At 45.7% G+C, this 23282-nt stretch overlaps 1 protein-coding gene across 7 annotated transcripts in view; it reads left to right on the top strand.

Moving 5' to 3' along the window:
* Positions 1-23282, top strand: part of herc1 (HECT and RLD domain containing E3 ubiquitin protein ligase family member 1) — a 71496-nt gene that overhangs the window by 20974 nt on the left and 27240 nt on the right. Inside the window, exons 22-52 of one of the 7 annotated variants that reach the window (XM_044357932.1) lie at positions 569-740; positions 1745-2126; positions 4126-4246; positions 4356-4407; positions 5260-5531; positions 5925-6143; positions 6271-6391; positions 6591-6828; positions 6932-7104; positions 7249-7404; positions 7500-7606; positions 7901-8011; positions 8107-8277; positions 8430-8669; positions 9484-9567; positions 10213-10775; positions 11511-12156; positions 12777-13050; positions 13227-13437; positions 13566-13732; positions 16505-16621; positions 16882-17179; positions 17729-17850; positions 17963-18189; positions 18617-18885; positions 19133-19185; positions 19304-19504; positions 20347-20521; positions 21079-21346; positions 22197-22410; positions 23009-23268. In XM_044357932.1, coding sequence (XP_044213867.1) covers positions 569-740; positions 1745-2126; positions 4126-4246; positions 4356-4407; positions 5260-5531; positions 5925-6143; positions 6271-6391; positions 6591-6828; positions 6932-7104; positions 7249-7404; positions 7500-7606; positions 7901-8011; positions 8107-8277; positions 8430-8669; positions 9484-9567; positions 10213-10775; positions 11511-12156; positions 12777-13050; positions 13227-13437; positions 13566-13732; positions 16505-16621; positions 16882-17179; positions 17729-17850; positions 17963-18189; positions 18617-18885; positions 19133-19185; positions 19304-19504; positions 20347-20521; positions 21079-21346; positions 22197-22410; positions 23009-23268 — 6684 coding nt within the window. Of the gene's footprint in view, positions 1-568; positions 741-1720; positions 2127-4125; positions 4247-4355; positions 4408-5259; positions 5532-5924; positions 6144-6270; positions 6392-6590; positions 6829-6931; positions 7105-7248; positions 7405-7499; positions 7607-7900; positions 8012-8106; positions 8278-8429; positions 8670-9483; positions 9568-10212; positions 10776-11510; positions 12157-12776; positions 13051-13226; positions 13438-13565; positions 13733-16504; positions 16622-16881; positions 17180-17728; positions 17851-17962; positions 18190-18616; positions 18886-19132; positions 19186-19303; positions 19505-20346; positions 20522-21078; positions 21347-22196; positions 22411-23008; positions 23269-23282 lie in introns of all 7 variants that reach the window. The other 6 variants (XM_044357928.1, XM_044357934.1, XM_044357909.1 and 3 more) reach the window with 6 other exon arrangements.

The raw sequence follows: 23282 nt of genomic DNA, 5'->3' as shown, positions 1-23282 counted from the left end.
CGAGCTGCTGCTAATGTTTGTCCAGTTTATTTCTCTGATAACTTAAGATTCAGACGTCCAACGACTAAAATCCTTCTTCCGGCTAAAAGATATAGTTCAAAATGACTTAAATTTATCATGAAAATGTGTCTTAAAACTGAGTAAAAGTCAATTTATAACAGTTTGTGTGGAACAACCACAACGCCGATGTATTATCTTGTATGTGTGTAAGTTACTCTTTGGTAGACGCCATTGTAGCGGACAAACACAGCGCCGCCGTATGCATCTTGTGCGTGTTTACTCTTTGGTAGAGGAGGTATGACGCCATTGACAGGCGACCAAATGAAACGGTTCGTTACTTTGATTAAATTACAGATTTCTCTGAGTTTGAACATTGTTATAAACATTTTGGATAATGTAAGTACACAACTCAACAACATATATAACATAGGTCTAGTTGTTTTTAGACATTTTAATGTGGAATAATTACATATTATAGTTTTAACGTTTCCCTCTCTAATTAGATACTTCCTGTGTGAATTGGTCGGCTTTTGGATGTGATGGATGTCATTTGTTTACACCCACTCAGATCTCAGACAATCAGGACTCTCTGGACATGGACCCTCAGGAACACTCGTTCACACGCACCATCGATGAGGAGGCAGAGCTGGAGGAGAGAGCCGACCGTGAGAGAGAGGAAGGCCATCAGGAACAAGACGATGACGAGGAGGACAGGGAACACGAAGTGATGACGGCTGGAAGTGAGTACATCCCCCTGGAGTCGTTGGCTACGATATGCTTTCAGTGTGCAAATCAGCAGATCACCACATCTTTGCTTGATGAGTTCAGTTATTAAACTGGTTGAAAATGATGAATTTTTTGCTTTGCACTGTAACCTGTTGAATGTATTGTGCTGGTAAAAGACAAGTTTATTCAGGTAATTGAGGTGTAGCAGTTTAAATGGTTTGAATATTTTTTTAAGATGAGGTAAAGATAAACTTTATCGTCCCCTTGGGGAAACTTTTCTTTGGCTCAGCATCGCTGCATTACAGAGCATTTCTCTCCAGACGCACTCAGCAGCATCCTTATAATCATTCATACATAAAAATCCATTAACCCCCCCCCCCCCCCCCATAAACCCAGTATAAACCCAGTAGGCTCTGATAAAGAGAATTGCTGCAACAACAACAACAAACATCACAATTAAAACACATTAAATAAGAGCACATGTGCAGACACTGGGTTAAGATTACAAAAAAAACAGACACATCTCACTTTACAAACAAGCACAGAGTACCAGAATATTACATTATTATTTAAAGCATTTAAATGCACATTAAATCTAAGTGCAATCCAAATGATTTCTATATGACAAAGCAGCACTGCTGACAACTGCACGTCTTGCAGTTGTCAGGGATGAAGCAGTTCACCAGTTAGTTTAATGGAAGTTTCTTAGCGTGTGATTTTGCTCAATGTGGCTTCTGACATGCAGGCGGGTGGAAACAGATGCATTTTAGTTACTTCTTAGCTCTTTTACAGATGATTCAACTGTATATTAGGGGCTTAAAATGCGCTAGGATCAATGTTGGTGTGTTGCTTTGGTTTTGGACTTGAATAAACATTAATGGTGCATTATGTGGCTGTTGCTTGTCCTCTAACCCAGCATCTTTTGTGTGTGTGTGTGTGTGTGTGCGTGTGTGTTTTATATATGTGTGTGTATGTGCATTGTCGCACAACACAGAAATTTTTCAATGTTTCCTCTCAGCGCGGGAGGTGGCTCGCAGTCGGGACAGAGAGCGGGCCAGCAGCAGCAGCACAGGCCTGGGCTCCGGCTCTGTTTCCAGGAGTGGAGGAGGAGGAGGAGTAGGAGGAGGAGGAGGAGGAGGAGTAGGAGTAGGAGGAGGAGGAGGAGGAGGCGCAGGCACAGAGGAGGACGCCATTCTGTCTCAGGAGGGGAGGAGGGGAAGTACGGGTCTCCCAGAGGGTCAAGACCTGTACACGGCAGCCTGTAACTCGGTGATTCACCGCTGTGCCCTGCTGGTGTTGGGGGTGAGCCCTGTACTGGGAGAACTGACCAAGCAGAACCAGGAGGAGGGTCAGACCCAGTCGGCTACAGGAACGCAGGAGTGTCTGAGCTTCATGACGAGGTCAGAGCACTGGACGCACAGATCCTTCTCCTCTGACAAAATATAAAGGATAGATTTCACATTTTTTCTAGTGTATCTTTAAACAACACTCACATGTCCGTATGAGCGTCAAAACAGTTCTTGTTTGTCCATACCGGCCGTGAACACATCCCAGACTGAAGAGAATCCAATTGAAGACACGGAGGACATAATCCCCGGCCTTTTTGTTTTGTTCTGTATAAAACTGCTTTCTAAAGTTCAGCCGAGGATAATGTGAAGCTTTGGCAGTCTGAGTTAGGCAAATCAGATTGATATCTTCCAGTGATACAATCTTTTTTAGTTTAAAGTTCCTCTTTGTGTTAGGAAGAAAACACAAACAGGGAATTTTGCCGCCCACATGATTTGTCTAACTCTTGACTGCTGAAGACTCATATAAGCGTCGGATGGACTTGTTTATTTTTCCAGGGGAAACAGTCGCGTAGTTACACATTCACACCTGGAAGCTGCCCAGCACAACCCCCCCCCCCCCCCCCCCCAGTCTGAGGGGGGTTTAAGGGCTTAGATTGTACCACGTTTGTATGAAAGCATCTGCCAAATTAATAAATATTATTGTGGTAACGAGGTCGGGGCGAGCACTGCTTTCACCCCCCCGCTCACCCGGCCAGATATATTCAGATTCATCTGGCTGGTAAAGACAAGAGGAAACTGTTTCAGTGTTCATGTTGGCATTTCAGTGATGTTTTAAATCTGGACCTGTTCTTTAATATTTGAGCTTGTACATAATGGAAAAAAGACTAATTGGTTAACAAGATACACACCAATATAACAAGTTTAACACTACAGTTATCTTCTAAAACTGGAAATATGATGCCTATGAACAAAAATCTGTGCTGTAGGAGAGGCTTCTTCTTCTTCTTCTTCTTCTTGTGTTTGTTGTTGGTTACCGTCATAACGATGGTAATAACCAGGAATTATAATAATAATATAATATATAATCTGCAGATTTTTTTACAGTTTTCATCGGTGATCCAGAATGAAAATCTGCAGAATTCAGCAGAATGGTTTTTTTGCTTGTAATGTGATGAACAATATACATTTAAGACAACAAAGATTGTTTTTGAGCAACAATAAGCACATATACACAACACATTAAAACAACCTAAAATGACCTCAAGCAGGCTGAAAGAAATATTCAGTAGATTTTTAGTAGAATCGTTATTATTTCATCACAAACAGTTCAAAACAAAGTGTTTGTTGGAAAACTCGACCAGCATAAAATGCACAGGACACATGGCCACTAAAATGCAGAAGAGATTCAATGTGGAGCAGAGAGAGAACAAAAATAAACCATTAATCATCTCCCAACAATTAACACTACAACACATAAACAAACAAATACATAAATAAATAACTGGTAACCTCTAAAAAACCTACAAGCAGCATCTCTATTGGTTTAAAATCTGCAGAAAATCTGCAGAAAATATATCAGAATTCCTTGTTGGCCTGGTAATAACAGTAAAACTTTACTGTAAACCTTTATATTTTTTATTGGGATATTAAGTTACACAGGTTAGCGTCCCGTCCTCGTCTCTCGCCTACAGGCAGCAGAGGAAGGCGTAACTGTTTTTATAGCGTTTGGCTGTTTCATCAAAAATTTGCTGATACAAAGAACCTCGACGTTCTCAACCTACTTTTCACTTGTGTCAACAAGTTTCATCTAAACGTTGACCTATATTTACGCTCCACATTCCCCCCCCGGAGCACCATGAACCTGATAGCGTCTGGTTTCTGTTCTCTACTGTTTATGAAATGCTTTTGCTTTGCTGTAATTTTTTTTATAGTATCAGATTTATCATGTTTAGATCTTTATATTATACTTTTTAGTGGCGTAGTGGGAATTGTTTTTGCTTTATGTAGCGTCTTAGTGGGTAAAATCATTATGTATTTAGTTGAGTTGTATTTATAAGCTGTTGCTCTGACATATGATTAACTGGTGTCTGCGGTGTGTTTGTGTACGTAGGAGTGAGAGTCTGAGCGCAGAGAGCCGCTCGGTGCAGAGCAGCCCCAGCTACAGGCTGATGAAGTCCAGGAGCGAGTCTGATCTCTCCCAGCCCGAGTCAGATGAAGAGGGCTACACTCTGGTAAAACACACACTCTCCCAAACATAGACGTATCCTTCACTACATTTATATTTTTGTGTTTATAAAGTTCCAACAGCGTGGTGACGTGATTTCTGTTTTCCTCTTCCAGAGTGGACGGAGAAACGTCGACCTTGACTTGGCGTTCTCTCACAAAAAGAGAGGTAAAGATCAGTAAATCTAACTGTGACGTTGCGGAGTAAGGATGATGCAGCTGTTTGGTTTGTCATCTTTCATATGTTACTCTTGTCTCTCTGTCTTCTGATCCCTTTTGTGGATAGTTTATTTGCTTCTTTTGGGGCAGTTGAGCCCCAAACACAAGAGGAGCTCCAAGCAAGTAAACGATGGCATGTTTCTTCCTCTTGTTAGCTCATAACCTCCATGACTGTGATGCCCGCCCCCCTCCGCCCCCCCCTCCATTCATCTCACATGATGAGGGCCCTTGTTTTTGAGCTCAGACACTTCATATTCCTCCTCTCTGTGTAGCGTGCAAATGCATAAACAGCAGAAAGAAATCTTAACGTAGAAGATATAAAAGTTCATTCTTCTGCTCGGAATGCTTGTTACTTTGCACAAAGATGACGTCATTCCTCGTGAAGAATGTGGTTTGACCCACTGAAGAGATTTCATGGAATTACCAGTTGACACGTTTAAAGAAACCATCAGTGCTGATACTCTTTGACTTCAGTGCTTTCAGTTGTTATTTTGTTTGTTGGAAATGCCAGCACTGGTTACCATTTCACTGTTCCAACTGCAGCATTTCCTCCTCAGTGGATATTGGAGAACTCAGTGCGCCCATTATAGATGAATTCATAATGGCTGATGAAGGCTTGTGTCCGCATGAAGAATCAGCATTTAATCATTAGATGAGCTCTTATGGAGTAATATCACATCGCACCGCATAGCTCTAAAGTACTTAAAAGCAACATGGTCCATCCATCAGTAGAGTTTTTTTTTTTTTTTATGTGTTTACGCATCTGAAAGGCTCCCTCTCTCCCTCTCCTCCCTTCCCTCAGGCTTACTTCACAGCTCGCCGGACTCCCTGGCCGAGTCCTGGTTCCGGGCTAAACTGAGCCGCCAGCGGAGCTACAGCTCGGCGCACTCGTACGAAGAGTCGGACCTGGACCTGAGCCGCTCGCTGGGCATCCACGCTCTCATCGACAACATGGTCAGCTTCATCAGCGGCGACGTGGGCCTGGCTCCGGCCTTCAAGGAGCCAGAAGAGAGCATGTCCACCAGTCCGCAGGCTACTATCCTGGCTATGGAACAGCAACAGAGCAGGGCAGAGGTGAGGGGCTGTCTAACAAATCCCATGAAAAGACCAAAACCAGCAACGTGTTGGTCTATCTCTCAATACTTTCTGATTCCCAGCATGTGGCGCCTCAAGTTCCTGCTGAGGATGTAAATGGGTCATGAATGTGTACTTTAAAAAATCCTAAAACATCAAGGCGCTGTAACCTTTGCAGAGTGCATTCATTAGAGACTTTTCACCTGCCAGTTTGATGCTCTGCTGAGTATTTCAAGCAAGCAATCAAGCAAGTAAGGTTTGTTCTTGTTAGTGGATTATCTGAGATTAGCATCACAGTGTTTGCAATCGTGCAGCCCTCTCAAAAAAAACATGAAATCCAGAAGATAGTCGGAGAGGTTCACCTGTTAGAATGACTGTTTTGTACCTCTACAGCTGCGGTTGGAAGCTCTTCACCAGATTGTGGTGCTGATCTCCGGCATGGAGGAGAAGGGGGGCAGCCAGCCCGGGAACGCAGATCGGTCCAGCGGTGCCTTCCAGTCCTCGTCCCTGCTCACCTCCGTCAGGTTGCAGTTCCTCGCAGGTTGTTTCGGCCTCGGCACCGTGGGCACCGGAGGGCTGAAGAGGGAGAGCGTGCAGCTGCATCATTATCAGGTATGAGGCTGGTATCGACACGTACTTCCATCTGTGGGTTTTGTAGATTAATACGTTTTCAGTCAGGTCAGATGGCAACAAGAATAATCATATTACTGTGCTCTCTACCTGTGTTTTAACATATCAGGATGGTGTAAAAGCAGCGAAGAGGAGCCTCCAGATGGAAATCCAGACAGCTGTTCATAAGATCTACCAGCAACTGTCTGTCACACTGGAGAGAGCGCTGCAGGCAAACAAGCACCACATCGGTAATAAAGACTCCTCCTGAACATCCATAGTAGTGCATAGACACAAAATCCACTGACATTAACTCTAAATTTTCAGTCGACAGCTTCATCTACAAGTGGAAGAACTTTGGATTTCATTTTACTCGTGTGTGTACGAGAAGACGATCGATTGAGCAAAACACATTTCTCAAATCTTCTGGTTTCTTTCTCTCCATCCTAGAAGCCCAGCAGCGCCTCCTGCTGGTGACCGTGTTTGCACTGAGCGTTCGCTACCAGCCGGTGGACGTCTCCCTGGCCATCTCCAGCGGGCTTCTCAACGTGCTCTCCCAGCTCTGCGGCACAGAGACCATGCTGGGGCAGCCCCTCCAGCTGCTACAGAAACCCGGAGTGTCCCAGCTCAGCACCGCCCTGAAGGTGGCCTCCACACGGCTCCTGCAGATACTGGCCATCAGCACCGGGTAGGGGATTTAGGAGGGTTTAAAACTATAGAGAGAGAGAGATGGAGTAGGCATGAAAGAAAAGATGACTTTAACAGCTGTGTCTCTCCTTTGGCTTTTGCAGCACATACGCTGACAAACTGAGCCCCAAAGTTGTCCAATCTCTGCTGGACCTGCTCTGCAGTCAGCTGAAGAATCTGCTGTCTCAGGCCGGAGTTAGCCTTCTGTCTGCCGGGAAAGACCAAGAGGACAACAAACACGAGGACGGTGCAGACTCTGAAAAGAAAGACCTCAGAGGTGATGATGGAAAACACCTTTTTGAACTTCCCCTGTGTTTGCTAATACATATTTCCCCAACAAGAACCTGAACAATAATTTGAGAAGTAGACAAATGCACAGTTGTTTGTAAGATCAGGAACCAGTTTTGTTTTGTTCTTTCAGCTTTGCTTCGTAAGCAGCACACGGCTGAGCTGCACCTCGGAGACTTCCTGGTCTTCTTAAGGAGAGTGGTGTCTTCCAAGGCCATCCAGTCCAAGATGGCCTCCCCTAAATGGACTGAAGTGCTGCTCAATATCGCTGCACAGAAATGCTGCTCAGGTAACCAACCAGTTTATGTAACACAACACAGATAAATGTGTTAACAAAGGAAAACAACAGATGAGCCTCTCACACTCCATTGCTGTCGGCTCTAGGGGTCCCTCTGGTGGGAAACCTGAGAACTCGTCTTCTGGCTCTTCATGTTCTGGAGGCTGTGCTGCCTGCCTGCGAGGCCAATATGGAGGATGACCAAATGACACAGGTATGCCAGTTAGTTTGATGTTTACAAGTCTTAAAGGGCGGCGTTCCCCTTTTAAAAAAACAAACAAACAGAAGCCTAGATACACTATTTACTCCTGTTTGTTAGAACTACAGCGACCAGCTGTCTGAGTAAATTACTGAACCTTTTTAAAAATGAAAGTATTAAAGTATTTGTGAGCTGTTTTAAACGATTGGGCTGAGAGACACATCAACACATTGTTGGTTTTAGTCTTTTCACAGGATTTTTTTGACTAATAATTTGCTTTTATGGTTAATATAATTTACTGTCTTCCAGGTGGTTGAGCGGCTCTTCTCTCTGCTGTCTGACTGCATGTGGGAAGCTCCCATCGCTCAAGCCAAACACTCGAACCAGATTAAAGAAAAAGTCCAGGAACTCAAACTCCAGGTGTGTAACCGACCAACAACTCTTCTCTCCCGCTCACGTGTCTTTAACGTCATTATTGGTTTGAGGGACTGACCCGTTTTCTTTAATCCATATAGGGAGAGGCAGAGGAGGAGGACGAGAACCTTCCCATCCAGGAAGTGTCCTTTGACCCGGAGAAGGCTCAGTGCTGTGTGGTGGAAAACGGCCAGGGGCTGACGCACGGCAGTGGGGGTAAAGGCTACGGCCTGGCCTCCACTGGTATCTCCTCCGGATGCTACCAGTGGAAGGTAAGTGGCACAAAGAAAAGGATAATCTAGTCTTGTAAACTCGGCTGAAGATAATCAAAAAAGCTGAATTAATTGCATTAACGAGCATTAATTGATGAGAAAGTGTTTTACTCAAAGGTTTTGATTCATTTCACGTTTTCTTGTCCTCGTAGTTTTACATCGTGAAGGAGAACCGAGGCAATGAAGGCACATGCGTGGGCGTTTCGCGATGGCCCGTGCACGACTTCAACCACCGCACCACGTCAGACATGTGGTTATACCGAGCGTACAGCGGCAACCTCTATCACAACGGGGAGCAAACGCTGACGCTAAGCAGCTTTACTCAGGGAGACTTCATCACCTGCGTCCTGGACATGGAGGCCAGAACCATCTCCTTTGGCAAGAACGGAGAGGTGAGAGAGACGGCTCCACGGCACGTAACAAGCCAGAGATTACTATCAGCTTACTATCAATAAAAAATGACTCAAAACAAGTAATTGATTATCAAAATAGTTGACGATTAATTTTCTGATAATGGATTAATCGACTAATCGTTGCAGCTCTAGTATATATGTATAGTGTATAATGTATATTCTTTAATGAAAAGAAATAGGTACTTTTAAGAAACTCCCTCCACTAACCTGCTGCAAACACTCAGTATTAGTCTTTTGTTGGTTGTATTCAGCCACTTCTCTTCTTCTCTTTTATCATTTCCCCTCCTCGTATCGGACAGGAAACCTCAGCTGACAGTTTTAAGAAGCAACTCAAAACCTACTCCTATGACCTTTAATTCATTTAGTTTTACTATGATCTCTATGATTTTATCCCTCTTCTAGAATTTTGTCTTTTACTCTTTTACTGTCTTAACTGATATTTATCCCATTTTAATGTGTATGTGTGTGAATGAATGTATGCATACATATATGTATGTGTGTATATATGTTTTATATTTCTTTTGTGAAGCACTTTGAGCTGCATTTTATGTCATGAAAGGTGCTCTTTAAATAAAGCTTATTATTATTATTATTCATACTTATCACCCAGCACCATCTGAAAATCACCTGCAGGTTACACACTCATACACAATATCTTTGATTGATTCAGTGAGATTTCAAATTTCAATCTAACCTTTATTATTCAAATACACCAAATGAAAGAACAGAGACGATCCATAAAAGAAACGGTACAAAAAGCTTTTTTTTGTGTTTTTTTTCTGTGACTCCACAGGAACCAAAGTTAGCCTTTGAGGACGTTGATGCAACCGAGTTATATCCCTGTGTGATGTTCTACAGCAGCAACCCAGGAGAGAAGGTGAGACGACATAAATGTCCAGCTGCCTGTTCAGACTTTGCATAAGAGCAACATGAGGAGTCATCGCACTTTTAGTTGTTTATACTTTCTTTACCGCAAGTGAGATTTCTGTTGATGAGCAGAAAATTACCATATTAAAGAGTATCTCTGGAGAATTAATTGGATTGTATATAAACAGCAGTGACTCAGCAGTTACTTATTTTCATGCTTTCTCTCTGGAACGAACACTTTGATAAAACACTCGGGACTACAGGAGCAAATTAACTTTTTAAGCTAATCTCAGCACATTTACATTGCTGTTTTTTAAAATGTCAATAATGATTAATGTGTGTTGTTGCTTATGCTGTAAATACAGTGAAGTACAGTAACAATACTTAAAACAAACACACCTTCCTCCTCCAGACTTTTATTTGCTGAGTGATGAAGGCTGAGCAGCACATTTTACTCTCAAGTCAGAAATACCAGCGATGAGAGCGAGGAAGTGTTTTTATGTCTAGTGTGGTAAAGCTGACTTTATCTCAGTATTATAAAGGCTTTGTTATCTCTAATAAAGAATATCTTTTTAAGTTTAATGTTGTTTACTTGTTTACAGGATGTTTGCTCATATCATGAATCTGTATTCTGATAATGTTTGAATGTCTCCAGGTTAAGATCTGTGACATGCAGATGCGGGGAACACCTCGAGACCTCCTACCCGGAGACCCGGTTTGCAGCCCCATGGCCACGGTGCTGGCCGAGGCCACCACACAGCTGATCCGGATCTTACACCGCACGGACCACTGGACTCAACGTATCAACAAGACCATGGTCGAACGGCTTCACAAGATCAAGCCTTGCTTCAGAGAGCCGGCCGGCGCGTCTGGCGGCGGCGGCGGCGGTCAGAGGCTGAAAAAGAGCCGCTCGGTGCAGAGCCGCGAGGAGCACGACGCCCAGCGGGAAAGCCAAGAAACCCCCACGAGGACGGACGAGGAGAGAGGACGCCACGGACGGCAGCACGGTTTGGGGGAGCTGTCGGAGCACCACCTGAGAACGCTCTGCACAGAGGTGTGGCCGGTCCTGGCGGTGATCGGCGGGGCGGACGCGGGACTCCGCGTCGGCGGACGGTGCGTGCACAAGCAGACCGGGCGGCATGCTACTCTGCTGGGCGTGGTGAAGGAAGGCAGCACCTCGGCGAAGGTGCAGTGGGACGAGGCGGAGATCACCATCAGGTACTGCGGGAAAAAAGTTTTGCTGTGGCCTCTTTTCTTATATGTTGTTATATTTCTTATTTACTGGTATGTTTTTGTAGATATTTTAAACTGTCAGCAAGTAAATTTATTTTGATTTTACTAATATCAGCCAAGATCTTGACTGTCACTGCTGTTGGGTAAAAAAAATATACTTTCAAATAACTTTTTTTTAATGGGGGAAAGAAAGCTGTTGTTCTTCCTCAACAGTAAGATCACATGAATGTGGGTCCAGCAGCAGTGCTATGCATGATGTTCTGTTCTGGTTACTAATATGAAGTGTGCTTCCGTGTAGGCATACGGTCATCAGCGGTATGACCACATGGCTGATTGAAATGCGTTTAGAAAACACAGATGGAGTTGAATGTGATTTCTGAATGTTTCTGCCTGTATATTCACATTCCTCTTGACACACTCTGCATTAGCCTCTTGCTTTTATCACTTCCTCCGTTTTTTTTTTTCCCCCTTCGCTCTAATTTGCTGCTTTCACATCTGTTACTGACTTGCCCTTTTGCATCATTATTAATCCATTACTCTTTTGCACGGCCCGATAAATCCTCACTCGGCATGGTTTTGTGCTATACCCACACATTCCTTTATTCCTTTTTTTTTTTTTGTCTCTCGTCATGCATGCCGTGCTCTTTCTCTCCTGCCCTTTCCCTCACTTTGTGTTTCCTTCCCTTGTCTCTTTTCACTCTCCACTCCCTTCTATTAAAGCTTCCCAACTTTCTGGTCACCTAGTGACACTCCGCTATACAACCTGGAACCCTGTGAGCCGCTGCCCTTCGACGTGGCGCGTTTCCGCGGCCTCACCGCCTCGCTGCTGTTGGATCTCACCTACCTTACCAGCATCCACGAGGAAACCGCCGCTAAGCTCAGCGCGCGTCGCCACGACAAGAAGCATCGCAACGCGGCCTCGACCGGGCACGAGCCGACCGGTAACGAAGACAAGGCGGACAACGAGGGGCACAACCGTAACGAACCGAAGGATAACGTCGGAGCCTCGTCCGGAGCGGCTACGAATACCACGACCTCTGACCTGCGTGTGTCCCACAGCCTGGATGAGGTCAAAGCACACGTGGCGCCCAACTCAAAGTCAGAGAGCGAGATCTCCTCTGTGGTCGGCGGTGGGGTAGGTGGGAGCGAGACCCTTTTCTCCGCAGCTCCTCACGCTCCCGCCGAGGGGAACAGGAAGAAGGGCCACGAGCACGGCACCCGCAACCACGAGCCCTCGCCTGCCTCTGTCGCCACCCAATCAGAGATCCACGCCGTGCAGCTGTCCTACCTCTACCTGGGAGCCATGAAGACCCTCAGCGCGCTGCTTAGCTGCAGCAAGTACGCTGAGCTGCTCCTGATACCGAAGGTACTGAAGCTTTCTAGGTTTACTCACACAAAACCAGTTTAAACACCGACATGTTCTCCAGTTGGATGATGACACTATTAAAGGAATAGTTCAGCATTTCGGGAATTATTCGAATTCCTTCTTCTCTTTCTATTTTAGTTTGAATTGAAAATTGATACCGATCTCATCAAATAAATGTTAAGCCACTGCTAGCAGCTGGTTAGCTTAGCTTAGCATAAAAACTGGAAACAAGTGGAAACAGCTAGTCCGTCTACTAGCACCTCTGAAGTTTTCTTATTAAAACGTTTTGTTTAATCCGTATAATTTGTGATTTTACTTTTAGCTTGTTCAGGACTATTTCTGGAGTTAAATGAGTCTCTATGAGCCTGTGAGAGTGGTATTGATCTCATCTAACTCTGGACAACAAAAAGCGTATTTCTCAAAATGTCAAACTATTCCTTTATGAAAAGTGATTGTTTTTCACCTTCCTATCGTAGTTTTATATGTTACTTTTTATATAAATTAAATAATGAGGACATCTGTGTACAAAACGACTGGCTGATGTGGATGAAAGCTCCACATTCAGGTCACATATTGTCACATTTACTGTATGATAACTCATTCTCTCTTCTAACATCAAGGTGTTACCGGAAGCAGCACCCAGCGGGCACAACGCTGATCTAAATGCCAGCACCAGTGGGAGCACAGCTGCCACCTCGCCAGTGTGCCAAGAGGAGGTGGAGATGCGGGCGGCGCTTCAGTTTCTAATGCGCCATATGGTGAAGCGGGCGGTGATGCGCTCCCCCATCAAGCGGGCCTTAGGCCTGGCAGACCTGGAGAGGGCGCAGGCCATGATCTACAAACTAGTCGTCAACGGACTGCTGGAGGAACCCAGTGGGGGAAAAGCCAAGCCTGGTGAGAAAATACAGAGATTTGATCTGCTTTTATAAATTCATTTGACAGTAGCCTGATTGTTTCAGCGCTACACTGATCATTATTACTGCTTAACTACAGAAAGATCACTATTATATCAATATGCTGTAGATAAAACGGCATTTCGTCAGCTTAGTCTGTCTTTTGATCCCTCTTAGGACTGAGAAGTGAACCAGAGGGTGAGGGGGAAGGCACAGAGGGAGAGCAGTTGGCACAAACCCCAGTCACCACCAGCCCCTCCGCCTCCAGCACCACTTCCTTCATGAGCTCCTCGCTGGAGGACACCACCACCGCTACCACACCTGTCACCGACACAGAGACCGTCCCTGCCTCGGAGTCGCCAGGGGTCATGCCTCTCAGCCTCCTCAGGTCAGAAAACAGATGGCTGCACATATTGTCAGTCACACACACACACACAGTCGGCGTTAATGATTAGCCTTGTGTTTTTTTTTATTAAATTGAGATGATTATTTTGACCCCTCTCTGTGTTGTGACAGGCAAATGTTCTCCAGCTACCCGACCACCACCTTGGTTCCCACACGTCGAGCCCAGACGCCTCCGGTTTCGTCTCTGCCAACATCTCCATCAGACGAGGTCGGCCGCAGGCAGAGCCTCACGTCCCCCGACTCCCAGCCCACCAGACCACAGAACAGAACAGGTACCTGTAAGTATGCCGCACTGATATGCACGTAAATACCGCTGTTGTGCTGGTGAAAAGACATGAAAACCAAGGAAATTAAGTAGTTTTAAGCTTGTTCACTTGTCTGATGTAGGTCTGCAGCTAACAATTATTTTCATTAATCTGTCAGTTATTTTCTCAATTAATCATTTGACCTAATCCTAACCCTAACACCCTAACCCTAACACCCTAACCCTAACGCCCTGACGCCTTAACCCTAACGCCCTGACCCTAACGCCCTGACGCCCTAACCCGCTAACCCTAACCCTAACACGCTAACCCTAACGCCCTGACGCCCTAACCCGCTAACCCTAACCCTAACACGCTAACCCTAACGCCCTGACCCTAACGCCCTAACCCTAACGCCCTGACCCTGACGCCCTAACCCTAACACCCTAACCATAACGCGCTAACCCTGACGCCCTAACCCTAACCCGCTAACCCTAACCCTAACACGCTAACCCTAATGCCCTGACGTCCTAACCCTAACCCGCTAACCCTAACCCTAATGCCCTGACGCCCTAACCCTAACGCGCTAACCCTAACGCCCTAACCCTGACGCCCTAACCCTAACGCGCTAACCCTGACGCGCTAACCCTGACGACCTAACCCTAACGCGCTAACCCTGACGCGCTAACCCTGACGACCTAACCCTGACGCCCTAACCCTAACGCGCTAACCCTGACGACCTAACCCTAACGCGCTAACCCTAACGCCCTAACCCTGACGCCCTAACCCTGACGCCCTAACCCTAACGCGCTAACCCTGACGACCTAACCCTAACGCGCTAACCCTGACGACCTAACCCTAACGCGCTAACCCTAACGCCCTAACCCTGACGCCCTAACCCTGACGCCCTAACCCTAACGCGCTAACCCTAACGCCCTAACCCTGACGCGCTAACCCTGACGACCTAACCCTAACGCGCTAACCCTAACGCCCTAACCCTGACGCCCTAACCCTGACGCCCTAACCCTAACGCGCTAACCCTGACGACCTAACCCTAACGCGCTAACCCTAACGCCCTAACCCTGACGCCCTAACCCTGACGCGCTAACCCTGACGACCTAACCCTAACGCCCTAACCCTAACGCGCTAACCCTGACGCGCTAACCCTGACGACCTAACCCTAACGCGCTAACCCTGACGCGCTAACCCTGACGCGCTAACCCTGACGACCTAACCCTGACGCCCTAACCCTAACGCGCTAACCCTGACGCGCTAACCCTAACGCGCTAACCCTAACGCGCTAACCCTGACGCGCTAACCCTGACGCCCTAACCCTGACGCGCTAACCCTGACGACCTAACCCTAACGCCCTAACCCTAACGCGCTAACCCTGACGCGCTAACCCTGACGACCTAACCCTAACGCGCTAACCCTGACGCGCTAACCCTGACGCGCTAACCCTGACGACCTAACCCTGACGCCCTAACCCTAACGCGCTAACCCTGACGACCTAACCCTAACGCGCTAACCCTAACGCCCTAACCCTGACGCCCTAACCCGCTAACCCTGACGCGCTAACCCTAACGCCCTAACCCTAACGCACTAACCCTGACGCGCTAACCCTGACGACCTAACCCTAACGCGCTAACCCTGACGCGCTAACCCTGACGACCTAACCCTGACGCCCTAACCCTAACGCCCTAACCCTGACGCCCTAACCCTGACGCCCTAACCCTGACGCGCTAACCCTAACGCGCTAACCCTAACGCGCTAACCCTAACGCGCTAACCCTAACCCTAACGCCCTAACCCTAACACCCTAACCATAACGCGCTAACCCTGACGCCCTAACCCTAACCCGCTAACCCTAACCCTAACACGCTAACCCTAATGCCCTGACGTCCTAACCCTAACCCGCTAACCCTAACCCTAATGCCCTGACGCCCTAACCCTGACGCCCTAACCCTAACGCGCTAACCCTAACGCCCTAACCCTGACGCCCTAACCCTAACGCGCTAACCCTGACGCGCTAACCCTGACGACCTAACCCTAACGCGCTAACCCTGACGCGCTAACCCTGACGACCTAACCCTGACGACCTAACCCTGACGCCCTAACCCTAACGCGCTAACCCTGACGCGCTAACCCTGACGCCCTAACCCTGACGCCCTAACCCTGACGCCCTAACCCTAACGTGCTAACCCTAACGCGCTAACCCTAACCCTAATGCCCTAACCCTAAAACAGTAAAAAATGTCTTTTGTAATCTCCTAAACCCCACATTAATACCTTTAAATAGCTTGTTCAGTCTGATTAACTGTCAGAAACTAAAAAATAATTGTATTTTTCATCATACACACCAAAGAAAAACACGAGAAATTCTCAGAATCAAGAGGCGAGAGAATGTTTGGTGTTTTTGTTTGAGATATTAAAATGAGTCAGTCCTTTGATACATGGCCTTTACTGTGTGAATTTGCACTTCTGCTCGTTTTCCCCCGAAGCCCAATATATATATTTCACAAAAATGTAGTAATTTCTTCTTACGTTTGTGGAGACGCCTCCACTATAATACAATTCAGGAAGCAATGCAGCAGCCACAATAATATGAGTTATCTTGCCGTCCGTTTTTCTTCATATGGGACAACAGACGGCATAGATAAATAGATTAGAAAAATCACATTATAATATTACATTATATATTCCTTTTTTACAGTGATACACACAAACCTCAACATATTTCTAAATGCTTTTAGCGGCATATTCAAACATACGTGCCAGATTTCACTCACAGTGGTTGATCTTTGCTGCAGCTCTGTCAGACCCCAGCAGCAGGCTGTCAACGTCTCCCCCTCCTCCCGCCATCGCTGTGCCCCTGCTGGAGATGGGCTTCTCCCTGCGCCAGATCACCAAAGCTCTGGAGGCAACTGGTCAGTCTTTCTCAAGCCGCTTGCCTGGATTGTTCTTGCCTAGATGCTTCTTTTAATGCTGTGTATTTGAGCTTAATTCTTATTCTCACCAAATTTGGAAAAAGTACAGGACATACGGTGAGTTTACGTTATTGTAGCATGGAATTTGTGTGTAATAAACACAGTAGGTGGATGTCATTATTCCCCAAAGAAATGTTTTATATGACTATGAGTGGTATCTTCATTAAAGGGGTCTGATGTGTATTCCTGCTTATCCCCAGGCGCTCGAGGAGAAGCAGACGCTCAGAACATCACGGTGCTCGCCATGTGGATGATAGAGCATCCAGGTACAGAGGACGAGCACGACGAGCCTCACACCAGAGGCAGCGGCGTTGGCAGCGGCGTCGGCAGCGGCGTTGGCAGCGGCGTCGGCGTCGGCGGCGATGGATCTGACTCGTCCTGTCCGGGTGCGACGGCGTCCGCTGGAGGCAAATCTCTGGACAGGAGCTCGTATCTGTGCTCACCCGGAGACATCGCCAGTGCTGACGCTTCAGAAATGGAGGAAGGCTTCAGTGAGAGGTAGAGGAGGAGCTCTCAAATAGTTAATACGTTATCCTAACCTTAAATAAGATGAAAACAATCACAGTTTCACCACCAGTAACTTAATTTACTGGTATCATACATGAGCAAAGTATAGACTTACATGTTCAAATTGTTCTTACAATATGTTCAGTAAAATGTGATGCTTTGGTTCCGGCTCTGTGGGAAGGTTTGACATTTGGTAGCAAGTAAACATTAGCAAAGCAACATAAATATCTGATCCAGAGTCTCATCTACAGGAAGCAGAACAGGAGAGAGACCTGAGTAAACAAAGAGAGAAGCCCAGAATAGTTTTTAAGTACCGTCAGCAGGATGTTGAAGTATTTTAATGGCCTTCCTTTGAGTTGGTGGAACAGACACTAGAATATGTCGTACTTGGGGTGAGGGACATTTAAATGAAGATAGTAATGTAGGAATCTAGTCTTAGGGCAAATGTGTTTTTCTTTACTTGTGTGCAAAGTCAGAGTTTATTAGGAAAATCTATGTATAAAAAAAATGAATAAAGTCTATATTTGTGTACCTTTGTAGTCCGGAGGGTCTGGAGCAGGACAGCGCATCAGCCTCCAGCGGCGCTCCTCTCAGAGGCCGCTCTGCTGTCGGTAGGAAACATCGTTTTGATCTGGCTGCACGCACACTGTTAGCCCGCGCTGGTGAGAATATTCCACAGATACCTTTTTTACTTTTTCTTCACACTTGGTCTAAACAAAGCGCATATTTCTCTCCCATTTCCTCACTTCATTTTACACTCTCTCTCCCTCTAAGCCGGACTGTACCGCTCAGTGCAGGCCCACCACAGCCAGTCACGTCGGGAGGTCTCATCCCTCCAGCAGCAGCAAGACCCTGGAGCCCTTTATGACTTCAACCTGGACGAGGAGCTGGAGATGGACCTGGACGAGGAGACGATGGAGGCCATGTTTGGACAGGACCTTGCCAGTGACACCGACATTCTGGGAATGTGGATCCCGGAGGTACTGGACTGGCCAACATGGGTGTGTGTGACTTTATGCTATGGCCAGAGGGCTGCCATCTCCATTCTGCTGCCTAACCTGCTGCGCATTACTTCTCACTCACACTTAACTCACATGTGCACGCTGAAATCCCAGCTTCATTAACCCGGTTTATGCAACGCTCTCACTCGTCCAAGCACATTTCCCCTGAAAGCTCACTCACTCACTCACTCATAGATCTAACTGGCATGAAGAGAGAGGTGATTTTTCTGGATGTTGATAAGTGGCTGGAAAATTAATCCATTAATGCAAAGCTGCCATCAACTCATTTTTCTAACATAATCCATCACACGGATTCATTTCCTGCATTGCTAAAGCCCGACAACTTTGTCCTGTGTGTGTGTGTGTGTCTGTGTTTGTCTTCATGTATGTATGTGTGTGTGTGCGTGTGATTCTCTGCACCTCACAGCATGTATGTGAGACAGACGATCGAGACGAAGTGGTGGTGTGCGAGCTGTGCGAGGCCAACGTCGCCAACTTCAATCAACACATGAAGAAGAGCCACCCGGGCTGCGGCCGCAGCGCCAACCGGCAGGGTTACCGCAGCAACGGCTCCTACGTAGACGGCTGGTTCGGAGGGGAGTGCGGCAGCGGAAACCCTTACTACCTGCTGTGTGGCGCCTGCAGAGAGAAGTACTTGGCCATCAAAAGCAAGGCTAAAGTCCCCATTGTGGAGAGGTATGTAATGCATGAGAAAGGAAAGCAGAAAGCATTATGGATGTTTCCTCTCTGTGACGGTTCTTACAACCACTAGAGCTAGAATATGCTCATACACACAGATATATCTTTATCTGACTGTATTAATAATAACTTTTGCCACCTACCTCTGTGTATGGGCGGTGCGTCACATACTGTAGTTGAGATCTGTATTATTTCTGCACTATTTTATATTATCTTATTATTTAAACTTGTTCATGTTATTCAGATATAAAGGACAGGCTCCTGACCTCCTGGGAAAGCAGGACAGTGTCTATGAAGGTAAGATGCATTATGAATCCTTGTAAATGTCATGTGATGTATTTAATATTTCTTGCAGTGACACACAGAAGTTATGTGTTTGTTTTTAAATCATGCGTGTTTGACCGTCCCGCTACAGAGGACTGGGACATGCTGGATGTGGACGAAGACGAGAAGCTGACGGGGGAGGAGGAGTTCGAGCTTTTGGCCGGCCCGCTGGGTCTGAGCGAGCGCAGGATCGTCCCCGAAGCTGTCCAGTTCCCCGACAGCGACCCGCTGGGAGCCTCCGTCGCTATGGTGACAGCCACCAACAGTATGGAGGAGACCCTGCTGCAGATAGGTGGGTTCATGATCTCACTGTCTTCCCTTTAACACCTCTGATCTCCGGGGCCAGTAACCTTGGAACCATTGAATGTTTTGTCTTCAGCTTTTTGAGTGAAGCTGTCAGTGACATGCCTGTTTGTCATTTTCTGCCCGTTACACACAAAACAAAGGCATCCAAACATCTGCGAGCTTTTCCTCCTGGATCTGTGTTCTTCACTGATGACTGGTGATGATGATAATAGAACTACAACGATAGTCAATTAATCAATTAGTTGACCAGAAAACTGTTACATTACTATTACTACAGAAAAACAGACAACTACTGCTGATTTTCCTTGTTTTAATACTGTAGTAAATTGAATATCTTTGGGCCTTAGACTATTTTTTGGACAAAACAAGACATTTGATAATAACATCTTGAGCTGTGAGTAAATTGCGATTAAACGATTAATGAGAAATAACTGGCAGATTAATCAATAAGGAAAATAATTGTTAGCTGCAGCTCCTTAACTGAGCAGTACTATTTATAATAAAAACATTCTGGTTTCAACAGTGTGTCTGTGCATGCTGTGATGTACTAAATGCTGTCTTGTAATGTTGAACTCTGTCATTAGATAAATGACATACAATACATCATTAAATCATCACGAAACAGCAGATAAAAAAACATAAAAACAGATGGAAACATGTACTTAACCTGGTTTCTATGACAATTAGATTATTAAGCTCAAAGTTAATATCAGATATTAGCTGTGAGTTGTCGTCATCAGTCTTCAGAAACCTTCATGAGTTAAACTGTCAACTCTTTATTCTTTATCATATATAACAGCTGTAAAGTGAGTGTGTGGTTGTTTCCAGGCTGTCAGACCTCGGTGGATAAGAGTTCGTCAGGCAGGGTGACCCTCGGGGAGCAGGCCGCAGCCCTGCAGAACCCACATGACCGAGTGATGGCGCTGAGGAGGGTGACGGCTGCAGCCCAGGTGCTTCTCGCCAGGACCATGGTGATGCGAGCCCTGTCCCTGCTGTCTGTCAGGTAACCTTCACCAACACAAGAGCAAGAACATTTCTACACACTCCCTCTGTCCGTGTGTGTGTGTGTGTGTGTGGACTATATGACCTGCAGTTTTTCTTTCTTTTTTTCCTTTTTTCCTTGTTTTTTTGTGTGAGGTTAACATGAGGGGAAACATTGGCCTCATCAAACACACTAGCTACAGTATTAAGCTATTTGTAATGTAAAGCCACTGTGTGGTGAAAACTCACGACCCTGGCAACCCCTCCCTCATGATAGGATAAAACAATTGACACTACATATTAAGTATCACATTATGATAATTTAAAAGATGCCATAATTACATAAAAAGTCTAAATACAGCAGCTTTAACTCACCAAAACTGACATAATAATGATGAATAAAGTGAGCTGTTATAATCCCAAAGTATTTTAATCATTTCAACCCTTTAAATGAAAACAAACATTTAAATCCATTTGACAGGCAGATGAAAGAAGCAGCTATCTGTTAGATAATATATATTTATCTTTCCTCCTCCTCTTCCTCCTCCTCCTCCTCCTCTTTCCTTCCCTCTCACTCAGCGGTTCGAGCTGCAGCCTCGCGGCAGGTCTGGAGTCTCTTGGTTTGACTGACATCAGGACTCTGGTCAGGCTGATGTGCTTGGCGGCAGCGGGCCGAGCCGGTCTTTCCACCAGTCCTACAGCGGGCTCCGGCCACACTGAAAGGCCCCGCGGGGCCGCCAAGGCGAGCAAACCCATCTCCTGTTTGGCTTACCTCAGCACAGCAGTGGGCTGCTTGGCCTCCAACAGTCCCAACGCCGCCAAGCTGCTGGTGCAGCTGTGCACTCAGGTACACGATGTTACTCAGCTGCCTCGCTCTTCTTAAGACGGATCCACATAGTTCCATTTTGAGATCTGTTGTATCTGTCTGTTGGACTCAAACCGGGGATGTTCCAGTAAGATGGTCGATGTCTTAAAGCCACCAGGATGTCCTGTAATCTTTGTTTTTAAGCAATTATCCCAAATCTGGTCAGTTGTATCGTGTGTCATCGTGTTTTAGTTATATAACAGTGCAGAACTGCCTTAAAACGTGAAACCTATGATTCTGTGCTCCATACTATAAGTCATGTGGTGTTTCTTAAATGTCACAGCCGGTAAGAATCATCCAATATTCAAATATAAAATGAACACCAGTGCAACGCTACTCACATATTTGTTTGTTGCCTTAAATTGCATTTATTGATGGTCTGTGACAAGCTGTGATACAATATATAGAGATAAAATCACAATTAAGATGATTTGTTTACAAGGTTTGATCAGTAATCAAGCAGAAGGTCGTCGGTTTCTATCCAAGTGATGGAAACATTGATGTGTATCATACAATTTAAAGCCACTTCAACACTTCAATACTTGTATGTCGAGTGATCAAAGGAATAATATCGAGTCCAGGACAACTCAATAAAGAATTAATGGGTGTAAAATTTTAAGTTCTAAATTTTAAAATACTGGTATTTATCTTAACTGAAGACAGAAACAGGCCCTCATTAAAAACAGGCCTTTATTTATATAATATACATTTGTGAACTAATTTTCTTTTAGAAGTATAATTTCTAATATTTTCCCTGTTAATTACTGTCGCTGCTGTTTGCTTATCAAAACAAACACATCTGCCTTAAATCAATTTTTCCGTCATTTTCCAGAACTTGATCTCAGCAGCCACAGGCATGAATCTCACCACAGTTGACGATCCGATCCAGCGGAAGTTCCTGCCCAGCTTTCTGCGCGGCGTCGCCGAGGAGAACAAGCTCGTCACCTCACCCAATTTTGTGGTCACGCAGGCTCTGGTGGCCCTGCTGGCAGATAAAGGGGCCAGACTCAGGCCTGCTCATGACAAGGCTGATCTGGAGAAAAGAGGTTTGTAGAATATTAGAGAGTGCAGGAGATAGAAATAAGATGGTTTAACATTGTTGCTCTTTCTTGTTTCCTTGTTTTCTGTAAGATACAACGTTGAGATGCGATATTTGAAATGAATTAAACTACCATATATGGCACCTTTTGATTGATGAAGCCACTTTCAATACTTTTATCTTTCAAATATTTGTCAGAATGATGTATTTTATACGTTGTGATTCAGCTTTAAACTGCTTAATTTAATTCAGTGTGTGTTTTTACAAAGTTTAATGTCAAAGCAATGTGTTGTAATGTGTTTTTGTTTTTTTTGCTGGCTTAAATGTTAATCATCTCATTATAATAAGCATGTATTTGTGTAATTCATGTAGTCATAATTCATGTTCATAATCATGTCATAATTCATATATTATGTGTAGCTGTCATGCACACGTGGCTCATACTTGTGGTAGCTCTGCACTGTTTCTTTGTCCACTTGGGTCAAATTTTGTTTTTTTTTTCTGTGCTTTTTATGTTTTTGGTGTGTGTGTGTCTTTTTTTTCATTTGTGCACCTTCTCTCACTCACCGGGGCAACCTTGTCACCTTGTGTTCCGTGTCGAGCAGGTCTAATTGCGCATTTGTATGCCCATCCTTCCCATAATCCCTCCGCTGTAGGCCCTCTGGAACTGGCCAACGCTCTGGCGGCCTGCTGTCTGTCCTCCAGACTTTCCTCGCAGCACCGTCAGTGGGCCGCTCAGCAGCTGGTCCGCACGCTGGCCGCCCACGACCGCGACAACAACCAGAGCCGGCCGCAAACCTTCGCCGACATGGCGGGCGATCTGCGAAAGTGCTCCTTCATCAAGCTAGAGGCTCACCAGAGCAGGGTGAGTCGGCAGCG

Source organism: Thunnus albacares, chromosome 1, assembly GCF_914725855.1.
Source record: "Thunnus albacares chromosome 1, fThuAlb1.1, whole genome shotgun sequence".
Classification (NCBI taxonomy): Eukaryota; Metazoa; Chordata; class Actinopteri; order Scombriformes; family Scombridae; genus Thunnus; species Thunnus albacares.
This window is presented reverse-complemented; position numbering and strand designations above follow the sequence as displayed.